The sequence below is a fragment of the Chrysoperla carnea genome, chromosome 5 (assembly GCF_905475395.1).
Source record: "Chrysoperla carnea chromosome 5, inChrCarn1.1, whole genome shotgun sequence".
Classification (NCBI taxonomy): Eukaryota; Metazoa; Arthropoda; class Insecta; order Neuroptera; family Chrysopidae; genus Chrysoperla; species Chrysoperla carnea.
In genome coordinates, this window is record NC_058341.1 from 9,788,597 (window position 1) to 9,815,473 (window position 26,877).

At 26.9% G+C, this 26,877-nt stretch overlaps 1 protein-coding gene across 4 annotated transcripts in view; it reads right to left on the reverse strand.

Annotated features, from left to right (window-relative positions):
• LOC123299586 (ABC transporter G family member 9) overlaps positions 1-26,877 on the reverse strand; it is a 153,009-nt gene that overhangs the window by 28,830 nt on the left and 97,302 nt on the right. For 2 of the 4 annotated variants that reach the window (XM_044881836.1, XM_044881835.1), the window contains exon 1: positions 17,196-17,478. The exons of 1 other annotated variant lie outside the window; for it this stretch is intronic. In XM_044881836.1, coding sequence (XP_044737771.1) covers positions 17,196-17,458 — 263 coding nt within the window. In that variant the 5' untranslated portion in view covers positions 17,459-17,478. Of the gene's footprint in view, positions 1-119; positions 139-17,195; positions 17,479-26,877 lie in introns of those variants that run through there. One more of the 4 variants, XM_044881838.1, reaches the window with a different exon arrangement.

The following is a 26,877-nucleotide window of genomic DNA, read 5'->3' on the forward strand; positions in this document are numbered from 1 at the left end:
CTTGATTCTTTATTCTGTCTATATTCTATTCTATATTTCTCGATAAGATAAAACTCTCAGTCTTTCGATCAAAGGAAAGTGAGCAATAAAAAGCATTAGTCTATATGACGATTACTTACTATTTTGAAAGTGTTTTGGTAATGTATTTGAAAAATGATTCTTACCTGAAACAAAAGAAAAAATGCAATAAATATTAATCGATACTAATATAAACAAATAATTTTAAAAAAACACAAATATAAAAAATTTGAATAAAAATATGAAGGAATAATTCGAATGTCGGACAAAATGATTTTCTATTTTTCTCAAATCTTTGAATGAACAAATTTCGTGTTAAGTTGATTTAAAAGTTTTATAAAAAAAGTTTCTAAACATTATTATATCTCCAGAGGTGCTTTTATATTAAAATGTGGAATAATGTAATACTTATTATTATTGGATGTACCACTAAAATATTTTTAATAAAATAATGCGGATATGCAAGATGATATCACTGTTTATAAATTTGACAAATTTATAATACCTAAATGCTGTTGTCTGTTGTGTCTGTGTATAAATGCAATTTAAAATATGAAAACCAGGTCATTAAATTTAAAAATTATTATTATAGATGTGAGTACTTAATAATAGAGAAACCCTATCTATAGAAAAGTGTTGTATAGATGCTTCTAGATATATTCTACAAACGTCACGTCATTTATCATATATTGAGATAGATTACTTATTTTCTGAAAGTATGTTATTTCTCGAAATTTGTGACCTCAAGATTTATAAAAGTAAGAAAAAGATACTATTGAATCATAAGAATAATTTAGACATAAAGAATGGAGAAATTACAAAAGTGTCCTGGCAGGATCAGCCAAAATTAAATGGATGATCACAAATGACAGAGAATGAGATGAAGATGAAAAATTGATAGAAGCTTTTCTGTGTTGATGAAAGGAAAAACATTCTCAATTTTTAGATTCTCTATATAGCCTGGAAGAGACGGTGGACGAAAACATTGAGAAAATAAGAGCTTTGCTCAAAATTTGAAATGCTTCAACGAGAAGAACCTTTATGAAACTATTGCATCCTTAGAAGAATTTAGGTAGAAATACTGTAGTAGCTAGAAGAAAAACGTGCTGTCAGGATCAACCTAAATAGGGGTCATAAATGACTTTCATCTATTATTCGTGAATGAATTGAAGAGCAGAGACTAGTAGATAATCTGCTAGCAATGCCGGCAAATTTGAGCAATCTGCTTTTCTCAAAGCTTGAAATGTTTCAAAGAAAAAGATTAATTGAGGTTTTTAATACAAGGTAACAAGGTTTAACATACGCTTTAGCCTCTGAGTTCGAAAAACGGTGCCGTGAGGATCAACCTAAGATAAAGGGATCATAAATGACTTATTTGTTGGGAATGCGTTGGAGAGGAAGGACTGGTTAAACATCTACTAGCAATGCCGACAGCTTTGAGCAATCTCCTTTTCTCAAAACTTGAAATGTTTGATTTTTAATACAGGGTAACAATATTTAACATGGGCTTCAGCTTTTGAGTTCGAAAAATGATGCTGTCAGGATCAACCTAAGAAATAGAGGTCATAAAGTACTTCTGTTGGAAATAGGTAGGAAGGATTGTCACTGAGAAGAGGAAGGACTTGGCTCGAGTTCGATCAGCATTACCGATCAAATCCTTCAATCTTAGCTAAGATATTAAAAGATTATGATATATTCCCATGAATATTTTCAATCGATTAGAACAAAAAAGTCTTTCCCCCTTATTTAAGAAAACAATTTATTTATTTATTTATTTCATTACCAAAAGAAATTGAATATTTTTTTTACCAAATACAAAAAAAAAATTAATAATGTTCTTTAAAAAGAAAATGAAGAAGAAAAAAAAAATTAAACTAGTTATGAATTGGCCTACTTTCTTCAACGTCATGATGATTGTAAGTGCCATAGTGCCATGATGATGATGGCATGATGAAGTCTTCAATTACTCTACCTATCTTCACAGATAGGTGGATTATATTATATTAATATTAATAATAATACTCTCATAATGTTGAGTTTAAAAAAAAAAATATATGTAGTACATTGTATTATCAACACCAGTACAATCCTAATGCCCTACTTAAAAAAGAAGTTAAAAAAATATTAAAAAGAGATCAAACAAGTTGATATAACACACAACAAACTGACTGTATGTGCCATGTTGTGTTGCTGACTTGCAACACGAATCAACAATTTCCTTATTCATAATATATTTATTTATTATTTAGTGCAGTCGCTGATCGGATCTGATTAAGCAAAAATTCTTCAATGAGTTTTTACATTTAGGTCGTTGAAAAAAATGATATAAGAATATGATCCCATATCTAAGCATATTGAGGTCAAAATATTTGTATGTTTAAACGTGTCCTTATGAAAAAAAAAATTAACAACTTTTGTATGAAACATTTTTTTTCGTGAAAATCACTGAGAAGGCAAATTAGAACAAAACTTTGATGAATGGTGTTTAGATTTTGTAAGGCGACCATTTTTTCCATGGAGGATCTTCATTTGAGTGACTTGCACAAAATTTTGATTATAACAGTTAAAAAATAAAAATGATTTGACTGGAATTTGGATATATTAATAGATGATCCAGCTTTGTTCGTTATTTTTTTTTTTTTTTTGGTATTCTTCTTGAAAATCGTTGGAGCCGTTTCCCAGATGAGAGTTTCCTAGATTAAACGACGTTGTCTATAAATGAATCTATAGCTGATCGATTTTTCGGCCAAAAACTCCCTGCAAACTAAGTTTTATGAAAATCGTTGGAGCCGTTTCGAGATTCCATATACATATATATACAAGAATTGCTCGTTTAAATATATAAGATAAATTTAAGCCTTACTATAAGCAGTTGAATTTTCTGCAGTTTCAGGAATCAATGAAAGTAAGAGTACTGTTAAAAATCACTTTGAATGGATAAAAATATAAAATATAAAAAACTTTTCATAGTAAAAAGCTTTCGAGCGTCCGATTTAGAATTCTTAAAAGCGAATTAATGGAAATAAACCACGCTATAAAATCAATTACTCTGCAGCATGCGTCATGAAACCAAAAATTTTGTTTCTTTAAAGGAACTAGCATTTGGAATAGTGCTTATAGAAATTCCGAATCCATGAAACTTCATTGAAACACAGTTGTCACAATAAATCAATGACAAATAATGAAGAAAATTTGAATTCGAACGAAAAAACGTGAATATACAGGCACCAATCCAATATCAATCTTGGACTTTTCGTTTATTTCGACGAATAATCAAAGAAAATAAAGTAAATTCTCGCATAGTATTACATTACTCCCATACTACATTAAATTCATCTATCATAAGCGAAAATGTTATGCGTATACCTGCTCTGTAGGTTAACTGGTATTTTCCCTTTCCTGTCCTCAAAAATTTTTTATTTATTTATTTCTCATGAGTGAAAATACTCAGCACATAAATGCATGTCGTTGTAGCAAGTATACACTCGTGTATGTTCAATATGAAAGTCCTCATCGGGATTTTTGCTTAACTATACAAGTTTTTAAGTGAAATTAGAAAGTATTTTCTTTTATTTTTTTATTTTTTTTAATGATGATGTTTAGAATTAATAATAATTTAATCAATATGTGTGTGTATGAATGATTATGGTATGATGTTGATGATATATGTTTAATAAATTAATGTGTACATCGATTTGTATTGAACAACTTAAAAGTAATATGATGGTTGTTTTGTAATTTTATTAGTTTAATTAATTTAAAAGCATTTATCTTTTTAATAAGATGCGGGATGTCTTTATACTTCGATTTCCTTGAAATAGAAAATTAATTTTAAATGTTAAAAACATTTACTTCTCTTCGTCTTGATAACTTGAGAACAATAGAATATTTTAAAATTAAAAGTTATCTTGTATTAAATAAAATTTTGTCGGTAAAAATAGGGCAGGTGTGTTTCCTAGTCGTTCCAAGAAGGTTACATCACAAACACACGAGAATTAGGTCAAATGACTATGAAACTAATTGTGACCTTTTTTTATGCTTTCTTGTATTCATTTTTTGACTAATTTTCTAGGCTTTTTCATTTTAGATAATCCAAACTTGAGATATAGTTCTCACCACCAGACACCTATTTTGGAGGATCTCCAGGAAATCGCTTACAGGAGCAGTACTATAAAAAATTTTCGAAATCGGACAACGGGACCTTAAAATTAAAGAAATATCCTATATGCACACGTTTTTTTTTATATTTATATAAAATAAATGGTCTTCCCAGAAATAAAAACCCGCTGTTTTTTTGCGCTCGCAACTGGATGTAACTCCTCGCAAAAGATTGTTTTATTTTGTAATAAACATAAAATTCAATTGGCGCCACTATCAGAGATAAATTTCGATTCTAATACATTTATAAACAAATGAATGTAAATAAACAATAAATATATTGAATGAATGAGAATCATTTATATATGTCATAAAAAAATTAATAAATGAAAACAAATATTAATATATGATTAGTATTTTAATAAATAGAAAGAAATCAAACATTATACTGTGATCTCAAAAACATGTTTTTTTTTAGATATTCGGCCAAACGATCAAATCATCTGAGCAAGAACCCACAATTACATAAGAGAGAAAAAAATGACTTTTTACTATTTAATTTAATAAAAATACTTTGCCCTCAAGTATTTATTAATTTCATTTTCAAATAAATGAATGAAAAATAAACAATAAATTTAATTCAAAACCATTTTTTTTTGTATGACACAAAAAATAAAATCTATAAATAAAAATATAAAATAATAGTAATAATAAGTAATAAAATAAACATCAATAAAAATAAATGGAATTCTATTATTATTATTTATAAAATATGTTCTTTCTGGTCTCTAGTTTGCTAGTGTAAATCGAAAAAGATAGTCTTATAACACTTTATATAGCACTAACATTGTTCACTGACAATCAGTGTAATACACAGACATATAAAGAGAATTTGTAAAAGAATTTTTGCTATTTAAATCATTAAAAAAAAAACTGCATTTTACAATTTAATATTTCACTCATAAATTTAAAATAAAGTATTTCTTTAAATACTATTTTTACTATTATTATAGTTAAGTATAAATAGAGAGAATAGATGTATGTATGTATTGTATGGTGTTATTAAATGTATATCTGGTTCAAGTAATAATATAATAATACAATGTAAGTAAAGTAGTAAGTAATTTAAAACTAGCCAACGGTAATTGTAGTGAAATAAATTAACATCAAATAACAATTATTTATTATTTATTTGAGTAAAGTACGTATAAATCAATTATATAGGATGTTTTTATAACCCATAATTTAATCCAAAGTTTAAGGGATCTTTACCATTTAAAATTTTCAAAAAATCTATTTTTTTTTACGTACAAATGTCTCTTAAATCGTTGGAATACTCTCTCTAAAATTTAATGAAAAATTTGAAATGATAGAGAAAAAGTGATAGTGAAGAAAAACAAAGGTGGTGGTAGTAGGTGTGTTGTATTATGTGCTGTGACCGTCAGATTATTGTCAGCTTCAAACAATAATGTTAATTTACATAAGGTAACCCGAACACACAAAGACGGATAATGTTCGTTGGATGAGTAGCTATGTAGTCATTCTACATCGATGTATACAACTACACTGTGTCCTATGTTTATTGTCAGTTTCAAACAATAGATGCTTTGCCGGCTCCAGACAAGTAAGCAAGTTATACACACGCATTACTAATAACTGGAAAGTTTGCAATTTAGGTTGCACACAAAAAACACTAAAAAGTGATACCCAAATACATGAACCGCTTCTTTTACAAAGCGGTGCTTTGTAAATACTTAAAAAGCGTTTTTCTCGTAGTCTACGTGATCGGTCCCTAAGAATCCCAAAATAGTTTTTGTTCGTTATAATAAACGTTTAATTTCTAAAAAGTTTTTTTGACAAAAACTCTTTTTATGATCAAATCTAATTTCAAAATTCCAACTCAATTTTAAACTCAGGAAGTAAGTGGCTAAGGACTTTTGATACAGACTGTATAAGATTAATATTTATATGGGTGAGATTGTAATAAATATATGTGTAAATAAACGTCAAGTATTAATTAACACATACAACTTACAATAAAATTATTTATAAAACTATAAAGACAAAGTTTATAATAGTTTTGTAATTATTATTTTTTATGTTATACTCAGATGAATAACTAAAGATTCGATTTAAATTTAAAAAATAAAGGAATTTATCTTATTAAAAAAAGAGATTAAATTTAATACCTAGTGACCTATAAAATTTAACTTTAAGAAAGAAAGGAATCTCTTGCAGTTTTTTTCTATTTTTGGTGGAAGCGCAAATAAGTTATGTGATATATCCATATTCACTGTATATTATATATTTATATGCACTTCCACCATATTTATTGAATTAAGTTTTTTTAAAGATGCCTACATAAAATTCAATTTTTTTCTATATTGAAAGTTGAAAAGTAATAAGATAATTGTTATTTTTCTTTAATTCTTAAGAGATAAATTAATAGTCTTTAATTCTTAAGTAATTTAAATAAAAACTGAAAATTTCTATGTTAATGAGTATCATAATATAATTTATTATATATTTTTAATTGTTTTAACGATACAGTTCGGAATAAACAATTTGATTGGATCATCGAAATTTTGGTGTATGTTATTTGGGCTATATGAGACTCTGAGACATACAACGAGGCTCTGATATAACGAGGTATTATTCTTTATAAATACTAAATTTTTGATTTTTGTATCCCATGAATTAATTTACTACAACGGCATTAAAGGAACTAACAATAATAGTCTCTATAACTGATAGTCGTCATACGTACATATTTTGGTGGTTATTGCTGACTAAATCCAATGACAATTGGTCGTTATAACCGATATGCGAGGTTATAAGTCTAAAATAAGTCTAAAGTTAATAAGGCTAAAAAATAAGTCGATATGTTGTTATTAGTGATGTTGTTATATTTAATACATTCATACATGAATTTATACAGATTTTCAGTCCAGACCTGTCAATTTCTTCGTTAGAACCGCTTCGTAGTTATAAGCGATGTTGCTAGAACTAATTTTGACTGTATAGTGGCTTAATATACTCAATATTTTGCGATTTTAACGTTAGTGTTATGAAATAAAAGTGTCTGATATACCAAAAACTTTACAAATTACGTTTAAACTCAAACATGAAGCTAAAATTCAAATACAGACAAAAAAGAAGCCTGATAATAATCATATGATAAATAATTTAAAATGGTTCTAATAATCACATCACATGATTATTAAATCAAATAAATAAACACATGCAATACTGCAGCATTAGTTATAAAAATATTTATGTACATAGTAAAGAGAATATACCAGTATAGAGTTTATTTTAAGGTATAATGTCCGTTATAGTTAATTTCATAAAAACATACTGCTATAAATATTCATTGTTTGAAGAGTTCTATATCAAAACAAAGTGGCACTCTTGTTTAGTGCCACTTTGGTTTGATAGAACTATAAAAACAGACGTGTATAACTGTGCTTAATAATTATACATCGTATGTATACATATACAAATCATACACATACAGTTGCGTATTTATAAATTGTTTTATGTTTACCTTTTGAACAAGAATGGAAAGAATCGTTTTCTTGGTACCAAAAAATTCGAAGTAAGTTGTTTCTGAATAAAATCTGTAGAACAGTTTTTAAGATAAATTTACCCATGCAAAAGTTCCAACTTTGATAGCAAATATCTTTTTTAACAGACGGACAAAAATTTTGAATTCTCAAGGAGACGCACGATTGTTCTTGACATCTACTCAAAATTTTATTCGTAAAAACCTACGTTTACGGACATTCTACCTTAGTTAAGTTATACTTAAACTCTTTATACCTAGTGTGTTTTTATGATGCGTTTATTTACATTACCTAGGTAATGATGATGTTGTTTGAGGATCTTCTCACTTTTTTTTTGTTATCTCTTTCTTTTGACTTTATTTTTAATGTGTAATAATCATTGTAAATGTACAAAAGCAAAAAAATAAGATAATGATAATGATAATGAAGGCAGGCTGTGAGGTAGATACCTAGAGGTCTGATCAATAGCTTTATGATTGGATAACTTATTATATTCTTTGTGAAACTATTGTTAGAATAATGTTTCTACGGCTGAATTAATACTTCTCACAATCAGTTGTAAATGAATAGGGTAGTTGCCTGAATGTCATTACCCATAAAATTGTAAAATTGGACTTGATACCATAACAAAATTTGAAAGTTAATTTAAAAATGAAGAATTGATTTAAAAATGAAGAAGTTATAGACATTCAAAGATTGTTTTCTGTATCTTTTTGAAAAACTAAGTTTTATATGCTATCTCTATGGCGATACCGTGTAATGATGTCACTAGTCGATATTTTCCTCTTTGTTTAATTAGAAGTTTTAAACATTCATATTTTGTGTATTTCTAAAGATATTTAAAAACCAATTTCATTTTTCTATTCATGAAGTGAAAATTCTTCATCTAAAGTGATAAGAAAATTAAGCCAACATCCCCATTATACATAAGGAACATTCAATTTTAGGTAGAATATAATCACTTGGTAAAACTCGTGAAGACTGTTTTTCGGGTGAAAACTGCAACTTTCTATCAAAATGTTAATAATAATAATAAAGTAAATAAAAGAAAGAAAAACTTAATGTCATGGTATGTAAGCACAATTAAAATTTTAACTCTGCATCGTATATTTTATTTTTATATTATAAAAGTATTTGAAAACTTGTTTTTTTTTTTTTATTAAAAAGATTGCAGCGTTTTAGATTACCACTTGTGATTTTAAACATTGCATTCATTCTATGGGTTAAATTGTGTTAATTGATTCCGGATATCCGAAATGATCCAAAATTATTTGTTATTTTTTTTAAATATAGGTTTTTAGGTTAGATTTTAAAAAGCACGAATATGCTATTTAATAACAAAAATGCGGCATTACCGAAATAAATATATTGCAGTACAGTGTGTTTTTTTTAGTAGAGGTTATTGTGACTTCATTTAGAAACCATGTTTCCAAAATGGTACCAATACATACTTATTGCAAAAGTATATATTTAAGTTCCTATACTAGTCTTGTAATCTTCTTGGACATCATGAGCGCTACTCGAAATAATGTGATAAATTTCTGGAATGTACATATATGTAGGTATATCTCTGAAAATTTGATCTGAGAAATATTCACGAAGATAAAGAAATTTTTTGGGTTTTTTCATTTTGGATAATCCAAACCAGAAATATGGTGCTCATCGTCTGACACGTTTTTTGGGAGGACCTTCATGAGATCGCCTACAGGGGCAGTATGATATCAAATTTTTGAATTCGGACAACGGGATCTTAAAATTATAGAAATGTTCTCTCTGCATACGGTTTTTATATTTATGTAAAATAAATCGTCTTCCCAAAAAAATTTTCCTTCGAGGTCTGAGAGAGTAGTACTAGACAGGTGATAAAACAAACTAATAAAAAGCTTATTAAAAAAAACCTTATAATTATTTACTTTCTTCAAGTTAGAAAAATGATACAATACAAAAAAAAAAATCTTTTATATATAGTTAATTATTAGGTAAATAGAACACCAAGCCAATGTACATACATATTATATATAAGAAAGAAGATAAGAAATATAACGGAGCTGAGAGGAGAAAGATGCTTGTTTATTTATCTACTGAAACCTACTTGTAAAACAACATAACCTATTAAAATATATTTTAAAATATCACTACGTCATAATAAATATAAGTGTTCAAGTCAACTCAACTCAGTCTACGAACAACGTACCGTATTATATAAAACAATATCTTTAGGAAATAAATATTATGAAGTTATAATAGAGTAGGTAGAGCTTGTTGGTATATATTTATATGCAAACTATATTAAGTGTATAATATTGTATATGTTACCGGTAAAAATCATCTATAGTTGCAACTGATAGTTTTCAGGAGTTGTATCTAGTTAAAATTTTCAATAAATCGATGTTTTTTTTGCATTTTCCCAGAATGTACATGTATTCAGATATATTCTCTGAAAATTTCAAGTTGGTCCGAGAAATATTCACGAAGTAAACCTATAAAAAATTTAGCTGAGTGTAAACGTTCCCTACACTATTGTAAAAAAGTTTTGGTTTATTGCACGGTACATACAGATAAACCAAATACATGCTTTGTAGTCAAATAATGTGTTATTTTTAGCTTTACAATACCACACAACTACAAAAATATATAATATATTGTGTGCAAGCGATGCTTATAAATTTGATAATATAGATATCGCTCTTCAATCATTAATACTCAAACTATAGTCGTCTTTGTTCATGAAATGATGGATCTTCGATGAACTCATAATTAAATTAAAATTTTGTTTTTATATCATCGGAAATCTGATATTTTTTATGGTATTATTATAAATTACAAGATTGTCTAAATATTTTAGACGGTTTTTTATCATACTCTCTAGATTTTTTGATATAGAAATATCTAATTGAAAAAGATAACCTATATGATTCATTAGTTTTTTCAGCCAACTTTGAACGATAAAATAATAATAAAAAGTCCGATAGCCTAAGAATTTTTTGTGATTTTTGGAAGTTCAATCCTTGCATATCTCTAAGTATAATTTAGAAAATAATAGTCATCTTGTAAAAAAATTCCGCAAAACAATTTTATATTTAGTATATTCGAAAACGAAACCATATTGACAACCAGACTTCTGATAAAATACCCTTATATCAATAAAAAAGCTGTCCAATAAATAAAAATACGTCTTTAGAAACTGTAGAATGATTCAAGGTACTACATCTTAGCTTATTATGTACATTCTCGGTAACATTTATATCCAAACTATATTAAGTGTATAATATAATGTTAAACTACATAATATATACATAAATATAAAACACCATTTTTAACGGTAAATTGTTAAAAATAAATTACATACTACATATTTTTAAAAATAAATAAATTAAATAATAATCTTTAAAAAACTAAAAAAAATATGTAATAAAAATTGTAATACATTCAGAGTTGAAAAGTAGAACAACAAAATGTTACTTTTATATTTATGTGAAAAAAAAAATGAAAATTAGATAATATTAAAAGATGAGAATAGTTTTGAAGATTGCATGAGTTTATAATGATCACTTCCGTTGATAGAGGTAAAACCTTGTAGGAACGATTTATTTTACACCAATAAACGGAGAACCGTAAGTTAATGAATAATTAAAATATGCAGATTAAGTAAATTAAATACTACTATCGTAAAAATTTATGACTCAAACAATTAGGGCACTGGTCTGGATAATTAGAAGTTGTAGATTTGATCCAAAAAAATCACGTTTTCTTAGGATAATCCTTAAATCGTGTTTATGCATTTCTAATAAAGGGCATAAGCAGTTCAATTTGTTAATACCCCCTACGATGTTAAAGTTATAGATTTGAGCTGTTAAAGTTTGTGTTTATATGACTTCAAATGACTTCAAAAGTAGGCATACTTAACATTGGTCTTATGGGAAACGGTAGATGGATGATATGTTTTTATAGATTTATCCAAAACTAGTTGGTGGAAATAAAAAAAAAACTATTCAAATTAAAGTTAAAACCTTAAAAACGACCTTGACGATATAAGACGAAAAGTAAGAATAAAATTTTTCGATATGTGGCTTAATTTTCAAAATATCGAAAATTGAAAATTTTGTTTAATTATTTAGCTTTCGATATTTCGAAAACCAAGACAGATATCGAAAAATTTTATTCTTATTTTTCGTCTACATTCATGAAGTTATAACAAAATTCATCATCAAAGTTGAAAATAAGATAAAAATAATTTCAACCCTAAATCTACCCTGCTCTTACATCCCTTATATGGACGGTGACACTTAGTTTTTTTCTTTTCTAATTCATTGCTAATATGTTTAATTTCTATTAAAAAGTTTTTTTTTAATTTGTTTTCATTCATTCCAAATGAAAATTATCAAAAACTACCAAAATATGTCGTTTTTTGAGATTACTCCAAAAGAGCCAATGTATTTTATATCGATTTTTAATGACTTTTTTCTTAAAAATTTGCACGGATACCTAAGCTGAAATTTTAACCACATATTCTTTGAGTAAAAGACTACCTACAAACAAATTTTGAGCCTTTAAATCAAACATTGTTGTCATGCTCATACATCCTTAATATTCATGAAGTTATAACAAAATTGAACATCAAAGTTGAAAATAAGGCACAGATAATTTCAATCCTAAGTCTAAAATTGCCTTCTGGCTCATAATACTTTAAGCAGGTTTTTAAGTATGTTTGATGAAAGTAAGCAAGTTTGAAGATTGATATTATTTTCCCCCAGAAAGTTTTAAATTTCTGTCTTACTAATTTTAAAATCCAATTCTTTTTGTACCATAGAATTTATTTTCGTCTACACAATTGATCGAAAGTTTAAAATTATAGAGCATGATTTTACTCAGCACGTAAAATTTGTGACTTAAAATAGTTCATAGAAGTGAGAAGTAACTGAACGATTCACTCCATCATATACTACGCCATAAGATTGACTACTGTATGTGACTGTGAGTTAATTGACAGTCAAACTGACAATAATAATAACTCTATAAGTAACCAAGTTCATTGGCGACATTTACACAAATGTGAACGAACATTAATTTGTATTTAAAGTTTTTGTTTTTAGAATTGAATATTACTCTTGTTATTTTAAAACACTTTATTCAACAAATATATTTAATTTTGAGAATATTTTGTTTGTGTTTGGTCAGTTTAAATTCAATAAAATGTTGTCATATTTATAAAACGATCGGTTTGGACTTTTTTTCTATTAGATAAAGAAAGAAACCACGAAAAACGAGTCAACTATCGATTTTGGAAAAACTGGAAACTAAATATCGATGGACATGGTTATAATTTTATTAATGGGGCCCCTGAACTCAAATATCACTAAGAAATAGCCCCCAAGATACCGGTGCCCAAAGTATATGTGACATATTTCGTTGAATCTCGTTACTCCAGGTTTTTTGGGGGCATAAATTTCACTACAAAAATGGCCCCCAAGGAACTTGGTGCTCAAAGCAGGCAGTTTACACTTCGTTTCTTGGAGTTTTACGTGAATATGTAAGATATTTCGTCGAAACTCGTTACTCGGGATTTTCCGGACCGCTGAACACGAATATCAATACGAAAATGGTCCCCGGGGTACTTGGTGCTCAGAGTGGGCAGTATACTCCTCGTCTTTTGGAGTTTTATGAGAATATGTTACACATATTTCGTCTCTGGGCGTACCCCTTCATCCACCTTGAATCATTTCCGTTGTGATATTCGAGTTCGGCGGCCCCAAAAAACCCCTTAGTTTATTTAGTTATAGACTGATTTTTTTAATAACATAGTGTTTTTAAAACTGATTTTCCCAAAAAATGAAGACAAAAATGTATTTGTATAATTGTGTTTTTGAGACGTAAAAAGCCAAAATGATTGAACTATAAACAGATATAGATGAAGGTGTATATCTTTGTCAATCTATCTTAAAAAGTTTATTTATTTTTAATCGACTTACTGTGACTAACTAAATTTAATAAATAGTTCTTTGATGTGTGAATAATTTGTGACGGTTCTCTAATAACGGAGAATTTTTTTAAATTTTAGATTGGAACAATATTTCATTATTTTTAAAATTATTATTAGGTGTTAAAGTTTTTCGTAAATTAGTTTGATGAAAACTGACTTGCTGAATTACATCCAAGTCTTCTTAGCGTTAGCAAATTTATTACTTCTAAGAATTTTCTATTTTAACTTGAATAATTTCCCCGATTATGTATTCATTTGGAAAAAGATACAGCTAAAATTTTTAAATATATAAAATCTATGAATTACTTACTGAAATTATCTTAGGAAACATAGAATTAGAAGAATTTCTTACCTAAAACAAAATAAAAGACAATTATTAGTAACAAATCATAATTGCAAAAAAAAAGAAAGTAAACTACCCAAATCAAATTAATTTTCGTTTTACGAAGGAATGCCTACTTTTTAAGAAAATTGCAAGAACCCCTGACAAAATGAAGTTAAATTGTAAAATAAATCAAATAAGCTTGATCAAAGATAATAAATATATATTTATCAATAACGTTAAATTAAATAAAGGACTGAATTATAGTTTTTCTGTTCAAAAAGCTAACTATTTTACCCAAAAAAAATTGAATTTATAATAAATAGATAATTAGATAAATATTCTTAATTTTACCTAACCTTGTAACAAATTTGAAGAATTTTGAAATATCTGTTACAAAAATAAAAAAATTATATTATTTAAAATACTAAAAATCAAAATTAATTTATTTCTTTAAATAAAATTATATAAGATTTTTTTTATTTTTGATATTCTAATTCTGTGGTAAATAATTATTAAGTTTTTTTTTTTTTTGGGTAATAATTTAATTAAAATAAATTGATTCATTAAAAAAAATTAATTTGTTTTTTTGAAAATTATTCAATATTATTTTAAAACCAGTAATTATTTAAGTAAATAACAAATTAATTTTTTAATTCATCGAGTTCATCGAAAATTCATCATTTGATGGACAGAGACGACTATAGTGAGAGTATTGATGATTGAAGAGCGATATCTATATTATGAAATTTATAAGCATCACTTGCACACAATATATTATATATTTTTGTAGTTGCGTGGTATTGTAAAGCTAAAAATAACTCATTACTTGACTACAAAGCATGTATTTGGTTTATATGTATGTACCGTGTAATAAACAAAAACTTTTTTACAATATTGTAAGTTTACAATCACCTTAAAAATGGATTTTATTAGTATTAAAAAAATAATAAAATTGTGCAAATAATATTAATTTTCTTCTAAGAAAAATAAAAAAAACAATAATTATGTTTTTTTCTCTATTCATGTATCTACACAAATGATTTACACTAATGAATAATACCTTGATTACAAATAAATAAAATAATAAGTATAAATAAATAATGGTTTAGATCAATGAACTAACTAAACAATAAAAAAAAATATAAATAAAATCAAATACAATCACAATATATATATATATATATATATATATATATATATATATATATATATATATATATATATACCTATAAGTTTATTATAATAATAAATATTAAATCTCTCATATCAAGTAAACATCCTTGAGCTGCATTCGACCATTGATTGTAACCAAAATGTCCGCATTGTTTCATTTCAGCGGTTAAATATAACTTTACACAACATACATCATTGCAAATCACAAACAACTTTGTATTTATAATAGGTTATAGGCCAGAGTTTTGGGACTCATTACATCAAGGATCAAAATTGGAGAGGATGTGTGTTGAAAAATGTGTTAAAAACTTTTTTTTACGTAAATTCTCAGAGTCGGATATTTGACAAGCTTTATTATTAATGACTATCCGCTGAGGACAAAATTTAAATAAGATATTATTGTTAATTATGAAATATATTTTCTTACAGGATAAAAATTTCCATAGACGAATTTCAAAGTTTTCAGGGAAAATACTGCGGTTACAGCCACAGAACAGCCAAAGAAGAAAAAGAGAATAAAGTTCGAGTCAGGCTGCCCATTTCTGAGTCTCTTCTGTGCACTTCGAGGAATAAGTACATACCAAGAAAACTAGAATAAAAAATTCCCATTAACTTGAAGGGCAGAAAAGTCAAATTTCATCGGTTTATTAAAAGTCAAGATACACCTGGATCTCTTCTGTACACTTCGAAGAACCAGTATATATAAAGAAAACCAGAAGAAAAAGAATCCTATAAACTTAAAAGACAGAAAATCGAATTTCACCGGTTTACTCAAGGTCAAGAGACTCCAGTACTTTCTAAAAGGTTGAGTTCGTCTGTCCAATCACCTGGGTAACTTCTACATACGATAGGAGAAGATAAAAAATTCCCATCAACTTGACAGGCTAAAAAGTTCTTAACTTGGCACCTTTAATTAGTTGATGATTAGTTGATCCAATTACCCAGACTTCTTCTGTACACTTCGTAGAACAAGCACATACCAAGAAAACCAGAAGAAACAAATTTTAATTGATCTTAGCTACTTTGGCTGTAAGCTTCAGGTGGCTATTGCGAATACCTAACCCACTTGCAACTGATTTATCAAGCACTTTCAGTTTTGTATTGACGCAAATGGCGTTCAGATGTAAGAAAATAAATTTTATATAATTATTTCAAAGTAAACGTGAATGTAATCGGAATAGACAAAAATGTTTTTTGAAAATTGAAGCGAATGGCGTCAATTTCAGAATGCCGATTAATTTTTCGAGCGAAAGACTTGGCTTATTGAAACTAATTGCAAACGCAAAATGAGTTCCTGAAATGTACACTAGCCGTAGAACTATAAATTAACAATTTATTGTACTTGTAAATATTTATTATAATAATATGGTTGCTTGCTTGCGTCTAATCAATCGAAATAATCTATTAAAAAATTGACAGCACAAGTTTTGTTTTATGGAGGTAACGGTTATGCTAAATTATTTATTATTGAAAAAAAATTATGTATTTATTATAATAATTTATTATGTGAATTTATTTAATTATTCATATTTATATAGTCGACCGACGTTTAAATATTATAATTAGAATCCATCAGATTATAGAGATATCGTTTAAAACATATACAAATCATAATTAATAAATCTATTGAAGCTAAAAAATGATCTAATAAGAAGATTTCTTTGAGGAATTGGACGTTTATCTCTTCACAAGTATATACTGCACTGTCCCGAATGGCAGTTTTAATTGACCGATATGCGTGGATGCGGAAAACAGGATGATGGAAGAATTGGAAAGTCTAGGAAGTCATGTAAATACTTGTAGGCATGTAACTTTGCTTTCATTAGTCCTATGATTTACACGAAAGCTTATTTTAAGGATATAGAAGTTAACTTAGAGAAGTTCTTCTCTCTTAAATTCTAAGAAGGGGAATGTTGTCATATTAACAGGAAATTCAAAACCATTTGTGAACCACCCCGTACATCCCTTTTAGCCGTACGATTTTTTGTACCATACTGCTCGAAACACAACGTGAAGTAAAATTCTTTTTACTTACTTTTGACAGTTTTTTGGGAGCAGAGATTTTTCAATTTTCTCGAATCCATTTGAGTTAATATCTCTGATTGGCTTAGTCTTCAAATTATGCAAATCGACTCCTTTTTTGTCTAGTTTAACTGTATCTTCTGATTTTTCTGACTTCTTTTCTATCGTATTTTCAGTAATTGGTCGATGATTTTGTGAGCCTTCTTCAAGTACAAAACCGTTGTTTATTTGCGCAAAACAAACTTTTTTCACTCCACTCACAACTGCTGAAGCCATTATCAGTAAATTATGTAGTCGTTATTTGGGAAAATTACTTTGAAAGTTTTTTACAACTATAAATTATATCACACATAACAGGTTTCAATGTTTTTGAACCAGAAAAGAGATATAAGGCGTATTGATTTAATGATAATACTAAAAAGCTAGATTTTAAAATCAGCAATTTTCAAAATCAAACCATCTTGAAACCCATATTTTCGCGAACTTTGCCATAAGAAAACAAATAAGATTATTAAATAAAATTTAAGATATCTCCATAATAGAATCGATCATTGACAACACGCACGACCTTTCATGTGATCACAATGTATTTAACACTTTTGAAAAACACCAAAGATTTATAAAAGCTTAGCGCAACACGATTAGATGTTTACACTAAAACAATAATGATAAGTTTAAGATATCCTGCATATTTTTATATAATCAAAATTTGCATGAAAAAAATGCATAGATTTTTTTTTTTTTTTGGAAACTCCACCATAAACAAGTCAATTTTTTAATTTCCTCCTGGCCCTGAACTTTTAAAATATAATACGTTTCTAAGAAATTATAATTAAAATAAAATGCATAGAATTTTTTTTGAAAAGCTAAGCCCCCAATACACACTAATGCAGTAAAAACGATTTGTCGCACTGAAAAAATATTTTATAGAAACTGATGTTTATAACAAGACAAATTTATAACTTTTACAATTTTTTATGTGCTGAAAAACACTTCCAACACATTTTCTAGAAATCATTCCGCAACCAACAAGTTATCACACGTACTTTTAAGACCAATATTTCTATATTTCACCAATTTGAACTAATCGATTAGACTGAACTGTCCATTTTACCTTTAAACAAATTATATATTGAACACTTTTTAATTTAATCACAATAAAGATTTATAAATTTTAACGCAACACGGATAGTTAACACCAAAATAATAATGACAAATTTTAGATATTTACATATTTTTAAATATTATTTTAAACTATAAATTAGCAACAATTAGCATACAAAATGTATAGATTTCTTTAGAAGTAAATTTTTAATTTCCTCTTAGCCCTGAACTTTTAAAATCTAATAAATTTCAAATAATTTTTAATTAATACAAATTGCATAGAACTTTTTTTTTATGAATTAGGTCCAGTACACATTAATTCAGCAAATTTGTCGCACTGAAACATGTTTTATACACAAAATGATGCTTATGACTAGACGGTTTTTTCCATATACTGGCCATTTTGCCTTTAAACAAAACAATTTGGTTAACAAGATTTTGTTTCGTTGGCCTACATTTTTCGTTAAATGAGTTTGTTTTTTGATTTCTATTATACCAAGAGCCACCAAACCTGAAGGCCGTATCAAAGAAAAGAGATGTCAGATGCCATACTAACATTTAGAATTTTTTCATACTTTTCTTAACGAGTTTGAAATCATTTCCGGCAAAAAATTAGGTCTGATCGATTATTTTGTGATATCGTAGGACCTAAACAAATGAACCAATTATTTTAAAGGTAATTTGATCGTGTGTGTTGTTAGCTGCGTTTCAAGAAAATCTGCTCAAGTCAGCCGTTTGAAGAATATCAACTTTTTTCTAGTCGTCATCGGGGTACGAAAACCTAGGCTCAAAGTTGAAACATATTTAAAATCATTCTGGATTAAATTAATTTTCAAAATTCAAAAAATCGTTCATCCATTTAGAAGCTGCGATGTCACAGACAGACACACAGATACACAAGGTACATAGAAACGCAAGCACGTTAATCTAATAACACCTCTCTTTGTTAGTTGCGATTAAGAAGGTCCACACAAAAGGTGTTTACTGAAAACTCGGTATTGGTCTGTACTAATGCCAGAAGCCTAAATTAAGTTCAAAATTTTACAGGCTTGGCTCTTGGTATATATTAAGTGCATGATGTAATAATATTAAATGCAGTTATTTAATAATTGGTAAAACCCAACGCCTACTCTATTTGTGATTCCCCAAAAATTTTATTGAAAAACTCGATTTCCATAAATCTGACATAATCGGCAAGTACAAATAGCAAGTAGTCCTTGAAGGATGATTTCGGTCTGTAAAATTAATCAATAACAATAATTTACTAAATCATATAAAGTTTTTGATCTGGTTCCGCAGGCTTAATCTGATCGATAGATCATGGCTTATTATAAAATGAAGCAGACGCACGACAGTTAGGATTTTTTAGTTTTTTTTAGCTTACACGCTTGCTTGTCTAATCAATCGCAATAATCTATTAAGAGCTGACAGCATAAATTTTTGTTTTATAAATAACGGTTATGCGAAACTGTTATTATTTAAAAAAAAAAATTATTTATTATATGAATTTTATATTAAAATATTCATATTTAGTAAATGTTAAACACATAATTTAAATTTTAGCATAATAGTCCACAAAAATAATCTAAAATTTTTATTCTCTTCTGTATATCTTTATTGTCTATTTATATTTGATATATCTTTTCGTTTTTGAATTATCGTCATGACGGACGGACGGACAGAAGGAAATGAACTAATTAGGTGATTAATGGACACATTTAACAAAATTTTGATGGAAATATTTAGAAAAATATCAATGGTATCTGTAACAGCTAAACAAAAATTTTAAAATATAAAAAAACTTATTTGACATGTTTATGGCTCCTGGTATATTAAAATCACGTAAATATCACTTATTAAATATCAACTTGATTAGAACCATTGTGTTATTAGATTTAATAAAATAAAGTTTAATTTTTTTTTTGTAAGGTGAGTAAATAACATTAAAAATTGTTGTGTCAGAAATTTGAACTGTCTGGACTTACAAATATTATATTTATGATAAGATAATAATAAACTATAATAAGACAATGAGCGATACACACGTCTTACTCACACTTATATTCTTCGAAAAGATCTAGGACCAGACGTAGAATTTAACAATCATAGCAGAACGGCAGAAAATTTGAGAGCTTCTTGTAATTTTTAAGTTGAGTATCAAATAATTTGTTCAGTATTAGATAAGATGGTTTTCATATTTTCTTATTCAATTATCTTCTTATTTGGTATCGTCCTCAATGAAAATGACGAAAATTTCGAAGGTATCTTTTCTTATTAAACTTAGGAGGACTTGTAAAGCAATCAAATTTTTGCCTGGCAAAATAAAATTGCTTTATTTGATTTAAAAAAATTTTAGAATAAAATTTGGCGCGGTGCTAGCAATTGTCTGGCAGTTTTTATTTATATTGCTTAGAGTAAACGAAAATCATAGAGAACAGAGTTGTTAAACACAACGTTTGCTGCTTAAATTAATGTCAAATACTCTATCTGACGCTAGACTGATAACTACTGATACTGACTTCTGTATGTGATATAATGACAAAAGAATTTTATATTTGAAAAAAAAAAAATTAAAATAAAAAATTTTTAAGGTATATATTTATTTATTGTGTAAAGGTCTCTGACCGTTGTAATCTTTTAAATTACAAATTTTTGATTATATTTTTAGATATTATTATTATTATTTTTTTTGATAAACAATTTCAATTTGGTGGTTTATCGACTGTGGAACTTTTATTTTTAGGAATTAATTTTATTGTCTCGTGTCAATTACAAAATTCTTCCGGTGAATGTAAACTTTAGGGCTTTTTTTATGTTGTCAGTACTGCTATGATATTGCCAGATGTTTTCTTTCAAAGCGTGAACAGACTTTTGACAATGAGTTGCAATTTTTCGAAAGAGAAATCGTTCAAAAGTTTTTCTAACCAATTTATTTTGTTTTAGAGGATTGAAATAAAAGTTACCCAAACCATGCAAAAGTTGGTCAACGATGAATTTTTGAAAAATGTAATTCACTTAAAGATAAATGGGAAATCCGTTTTGATAATAACACTTAAAAGACAAAACACCCAACAATTTTCATAATATATGAAAACTTTATTATTAATATTTTTAAATATTTATTAGAATAAATAATTAATTATAATATTATTAATTGGAGTGTAATAAACTACAATTTAATTTGTTTTCAATTTAATAAATAATAAAAGCATGTAATTGGTGTTTTTTCTATATTAAAAAAGATTACTTAAATTGATTAAGGTGTCATAATGCTTATATGCACACATACACATATTAATATTTCAATACAGAGTGTGGCCAAAGTGGATATACAAGTATACAAATTATTAGTTTCTTTATTATCAACCAATGATTTAGTACAGGATGAAGTTCGACCTTACAGACGGTGTAAGGTCGAACCGCCCATCTGGTGATGAGACATATTTTTTATGAAATTTTATTGATTTATAAACACGTCTATCATAGTTTTTCTATCGAAAAGTGTTCATGGATATTAATTGATTGGTTAACGGATGCAATTTCGATTGATTCAATCAATATAGGTAGCTACACCGATCTGTTAACCAATCGAAATTGATATCAGAAGAAAAATAAAGGTATGATTAAAATTGATTTAATTTAAAATAGCCATGAATTTCATAATAAAAATGCCTCATCTGATATCAGATGGGTGAAGATCGACCTTAGATCAATTTAAAATGAGATATTTATGAACAGTTTTCAAATAAGGTTCAACACCAATATCAAAAATACATGTTTAAAAATACATGATGGTTTACAAATTGATATAACCAAAATATGTTACAAATCAACGACTAAAACTTTTTATAATTGTCTAGTAATATATCTACTTATGTATCACTCTGTTTAATAATAATATACTAACAAAATAATGCATATAAGCAATAATAATAATAATTAATATTATTATGTAGGCGTGTACCTATGGTACGATTGTGCGTTATATAACGTGTTAATTTTAATTTTTTCATTTATAAAAAACCTTATCTTGATTGTTTTAATGCAATATGATTTCCAACTTCAATATATTTATAACAGCGGAGTTTAGTATTTTAGTCGTAAATCAATAAATATGGACGTTGTACATTAAAATGATTATAATTTTCGTAAATTTCACCTGCAAAACATCCTAAGACCGCCTTTGGGTATGATGAGGCGTTATCGGATCTTTGAACAGTATTCTTCACAAGCATGTAATTTTTTTTATACTGAATATGGAAGTAATGTGGAATTTATACGATATGTTTTATTTATAAATATTTTTCTACAAACATATTTTACGATAAAATCCCGATTAACCTAATTCATTTTAAACACTTCATGCACAAAGAAATTTTTAAATATTGAATAATTTTTGTTCATTTTTGTGAATATATAAAGAAATTAAATTTTTATTTACGCAATAAAATAATTTTTAAAGTGGAAAATATAATTGGAATGTTAATTATTGCACATATTTGTTATTAAGGCATTTCCAGCATGACAGTACTTGCCCAAATATTTAGCCAATTTTATATTCACAGACTCCGAATGTTTTGTCGTTTAGATTGCGAAATAATCAGCTGCAAAGTTTGCAATTTCGAGGGTGAACCATGTAAAACTCACTGCTTCCCAAAGATGTTTACGATGTTAGAAAATTTTCTCGACAGAATTGAAAAAAAAAAAAGTTGGAGAGTTGAAAGGCATGTTTTTAGAAATAAATTACCCATTTTTGGCTTGTTAAATTAACTGTACAAATTCTGAATTAACTGTTGTTAAGATTTTACTGATTTATTCCAAAAAAGCAATATGCAATCAGTTCAAACGTTGACAACATAAAAAAATCGATAAAAAAAATCAAAAAAAACACTTTAGGAGTGCAATAAAATTCAAAAATATGCAAATGCACCAAAATTTACAGTATCAAAGTTACCTTTTTATAGAATGACTCAAATTATAAATGTACAAAAAAAAAATCACTAATGTCGAAATTATTTCAAAAAGCCACTCATCGTTGTACACTGATAGAATAATTTATTTCTAGAAACATATTATTTCAATGGCGTGCAAACTTTCTCGATCATTTTACTTTAGATATTGTAAAAAAAGAAAAGAACGCTACTTTCTTTGAAACTATTCAATAAATTATAAATATAAAAGATTTCACTGTTTAAATCGATATCACCACAGGTTTTTATTTCGCCAAAGTTTTATTCTTCTTTCTAAAAATTATTCAGTAGAATTATAATTTTCTTTTGTATATATTTTCATATTTAATCCTTAGCGATGAAATTTGTTGGTGATACTTGAAAAGCTTGGATATCAAAAGTAAAAATATAATTGATCTCAATTTGTTTTAAAACTAACAAATATTTCACTACAATGACTTGTCGTTCTCGAATGAGACATTCGACGTTGGGATTGTGAAATTCGAGAATAATATTTTTTGGAACATAAAGAACAAATTTTGTCCTAAAATAGACGTTTTTAACTACTACTATGTGTTGGAAATGTTGAAAATTTTAAGTACGAATAAAATTATTTCGAGGTTAAAAAAAGATAGTATAAACCTTAAAAAATATAAACAATTTTCAGAGAAATATATTTGTGTTGAACGTAAATTAGTTCAAAATATCTTTTTTTATCGTATTTTTCTCAAAATACACTTATAAACTTATGCCCCAATTCGTCCATCCAACTTCTGAATTGTAGTAAATAAATTGTGGAGGTGCAATTAAATCGAATGGAATATCACTTCTTAACATGTAACACATATTTATTTGCGCTCCCACCAATTTTATTATTCATAATGCATACATATAACAACATTATGCAATTTTATTTTTTAAAAAGGAATTTATGTTTTTTCGCTGAAAAGTAAGACTTTAGGACTTATTTAGGCTATTCAAAAGTAATTTCCAGATAAAGCCACTTAAGTCATGTTAAAAGATACATGCTTGATTTGAAAGATTCTGAAAAATATTTGAACTGTAAAGATATTTATTTCACAAGAAAAGAAACAATACTTGAGCGTTAACAAAATGTGGGAGCGCTGACGGGTTAAATGTGGACACTATTAAAGAATCTTTAATTGGACAAGACAAGTGGTAAAATTTAGGACAGGATGTGTTAAATATGACTGACTTTTTTTTTTGTAAATGTAAGTTAAGTTAAATGAGTTAAATAATATTTTAATTCACTCATCAAGATTTTATAACGGATTTTAATTTATTTATTAAGTAAAGTTGTTACTTCACTAAATCCAGTTCGGATATGTCTGAATAAAATAATATAATAAGTATATTTTTGTTGATCTGTGTTACATTACAGCATCAACATTTTGGTATGTCAAGAGATTTATATAATTGAAATAAGTGTTTCTTTTTTTTTTATTATAATTTTTATGTTTAAAAACTGTTCACCTTCTTTTCATCGATATTATAAACATTCAATGTGGTGTAAAATACGCTTAGAACTTCTATATACAGGTGATTTTAATTCATTCGAAATCGTGAGGGTAGTAAGTTGATGTTATCTAAAATCTTTTGAAATGCCTTTCAAGAAAATTTTATTTGAAAGACCACATTTGTATTGAAAGAAGAGTATTTTATGAGAATACAGATAGGCTGACGACTGATTGCCAATGTGGTTTTGTTTTCGAATAATTTAAAAATACAATTATTAATAAAAAATTAAAAATAATGGAATCTTCTGACTGTTTATTTACTTAACGTCAGTCATTGGTTATTTTTTGAATAAGCTATCATACCGTATTCTCGTACAGCATTCGAGTACAATCGACGCGAGCAATTTTAGGTACATGGATGTGTGATCTTGTACCATGGTTCAGAGCTCATGTACCATGGTTCACAAATTTTTATCGATAGAAAGATACGAAGGAACGATTGAAGATTTATTGAGGTTTAAGAAGATGCTAGATGAGATGACTTTCTCAGGATAAAGTCAGAATTGGAGCAAATAGAATGACGGGAATTGAATCAGGAAATATGTTACGTGCTACTGTTGGAAATGCCTCAAAGTGTCAAAATGCCACAATATAAACTGGTCTGTATATATAGAGGTGAAAGAGTATTTTTGACAAGCCATTTCAAAAATTAATGATTTTTTTTTTTTTTTTTGCAAGAATTATATATTTATATATTTTTTAATGAACTCAACCCGTATAAGTCGGTCGTTTCAATTCGTTCTTTTTTTTACGATCATGTCTGCAGATACGCATGTTTTGATAAAAATGAACCAGGAAATTGAAGGCGAATAATTGAATTATATTTTATTAGCATTTCTTTTGTAATTTAATTGGATATATTTTTACAGAAAATTTGTATTATACGTTTTTTTCGGGAATAATAAAATGTCTGGGTCATTTGTTCATTCAACATGTCTGGGAATCTTTTTAAGGTAACAAAGAATACCTTAATGTTTTTTGTCTCATTGATTTATTCGAAACTTAAGAAAATTATCTAATAATTTTTAATTTTCTATAGAAAAATTGATTAAATTAAAGTTTGGTTACTTAGAAAAATGAGGTTGCTGTCATTAATGTTAAAAGATAGATGACACACATTATGTAAACACATTTGCGATATTTAAAACAAATGACAAGAAAAGTATCAAAATAGTTTAAAATTTTGAAAGTGCATCCAATTTTCCAACTTTTGCCTATTTTACAAATTGTATGAATTCGTATTAAACGCATTAAAACAAGTTTAACATTCTGAAGATAATAACTAAGATATTTAATTGTTTAAATATCTTGAACATACTTTTATATTGGCAGTCAGACAGAAAAAAAGGCAAATAGAAATTAACTATTTTGGTGATTTTGTGATCAAAAGTACCAAAACTTTGTTTCATCACTTATATTTCTAAGCGTTACAAGCTTTAGGCTTATGTTTAATATTTCCTTCAATACTATTCTATTTCGTTTGGGCTCTGATAATGACATTTCAAAATTAGTAAAATTCTAGAAATTGATTTTAGTGAAAATTACTTTAATATGAATATAATTTAATTCATTTCAGCAAAATTTATAAAATTTGTTAAGAATGTCAAAATAACCATAATTAAAAGCCGGTATTATAGAAATTGAAAACATATTTTAAATTGCTTTTCATCATTTATCGATTCAATTCGAGTTTCTTTTGATATGAATAAATTAAAACAAATTTATTTAATTCAAAAATTAATTAATTTTCTTAATTAAGGATGGTATTCACTGTAAATAATTCTTTAAAAAGTGAAACAAAAAAAAATCTTCAAACAAAAATAAAATTCAATAAGAAAAATTAACAAATTATGTAAATATTTAAACAAAATTCTTTAAGAAAAATATAAAAAGTAAAATTATTAAATACTCATTTACATAATTTGTTACAAATTATAAAATTAAACAAAAAAATAAAAAAAATATTACCTCCATTTTGGCGATTTATATTTATTTAAAAATTTATCACAATCCATACAAAAATTACGTATTTCTAAACAATGCATTTTATTATTAAACACACACTCCAAAAAAAATTCACTCTCCAAAATTTTTTTAATTAAAA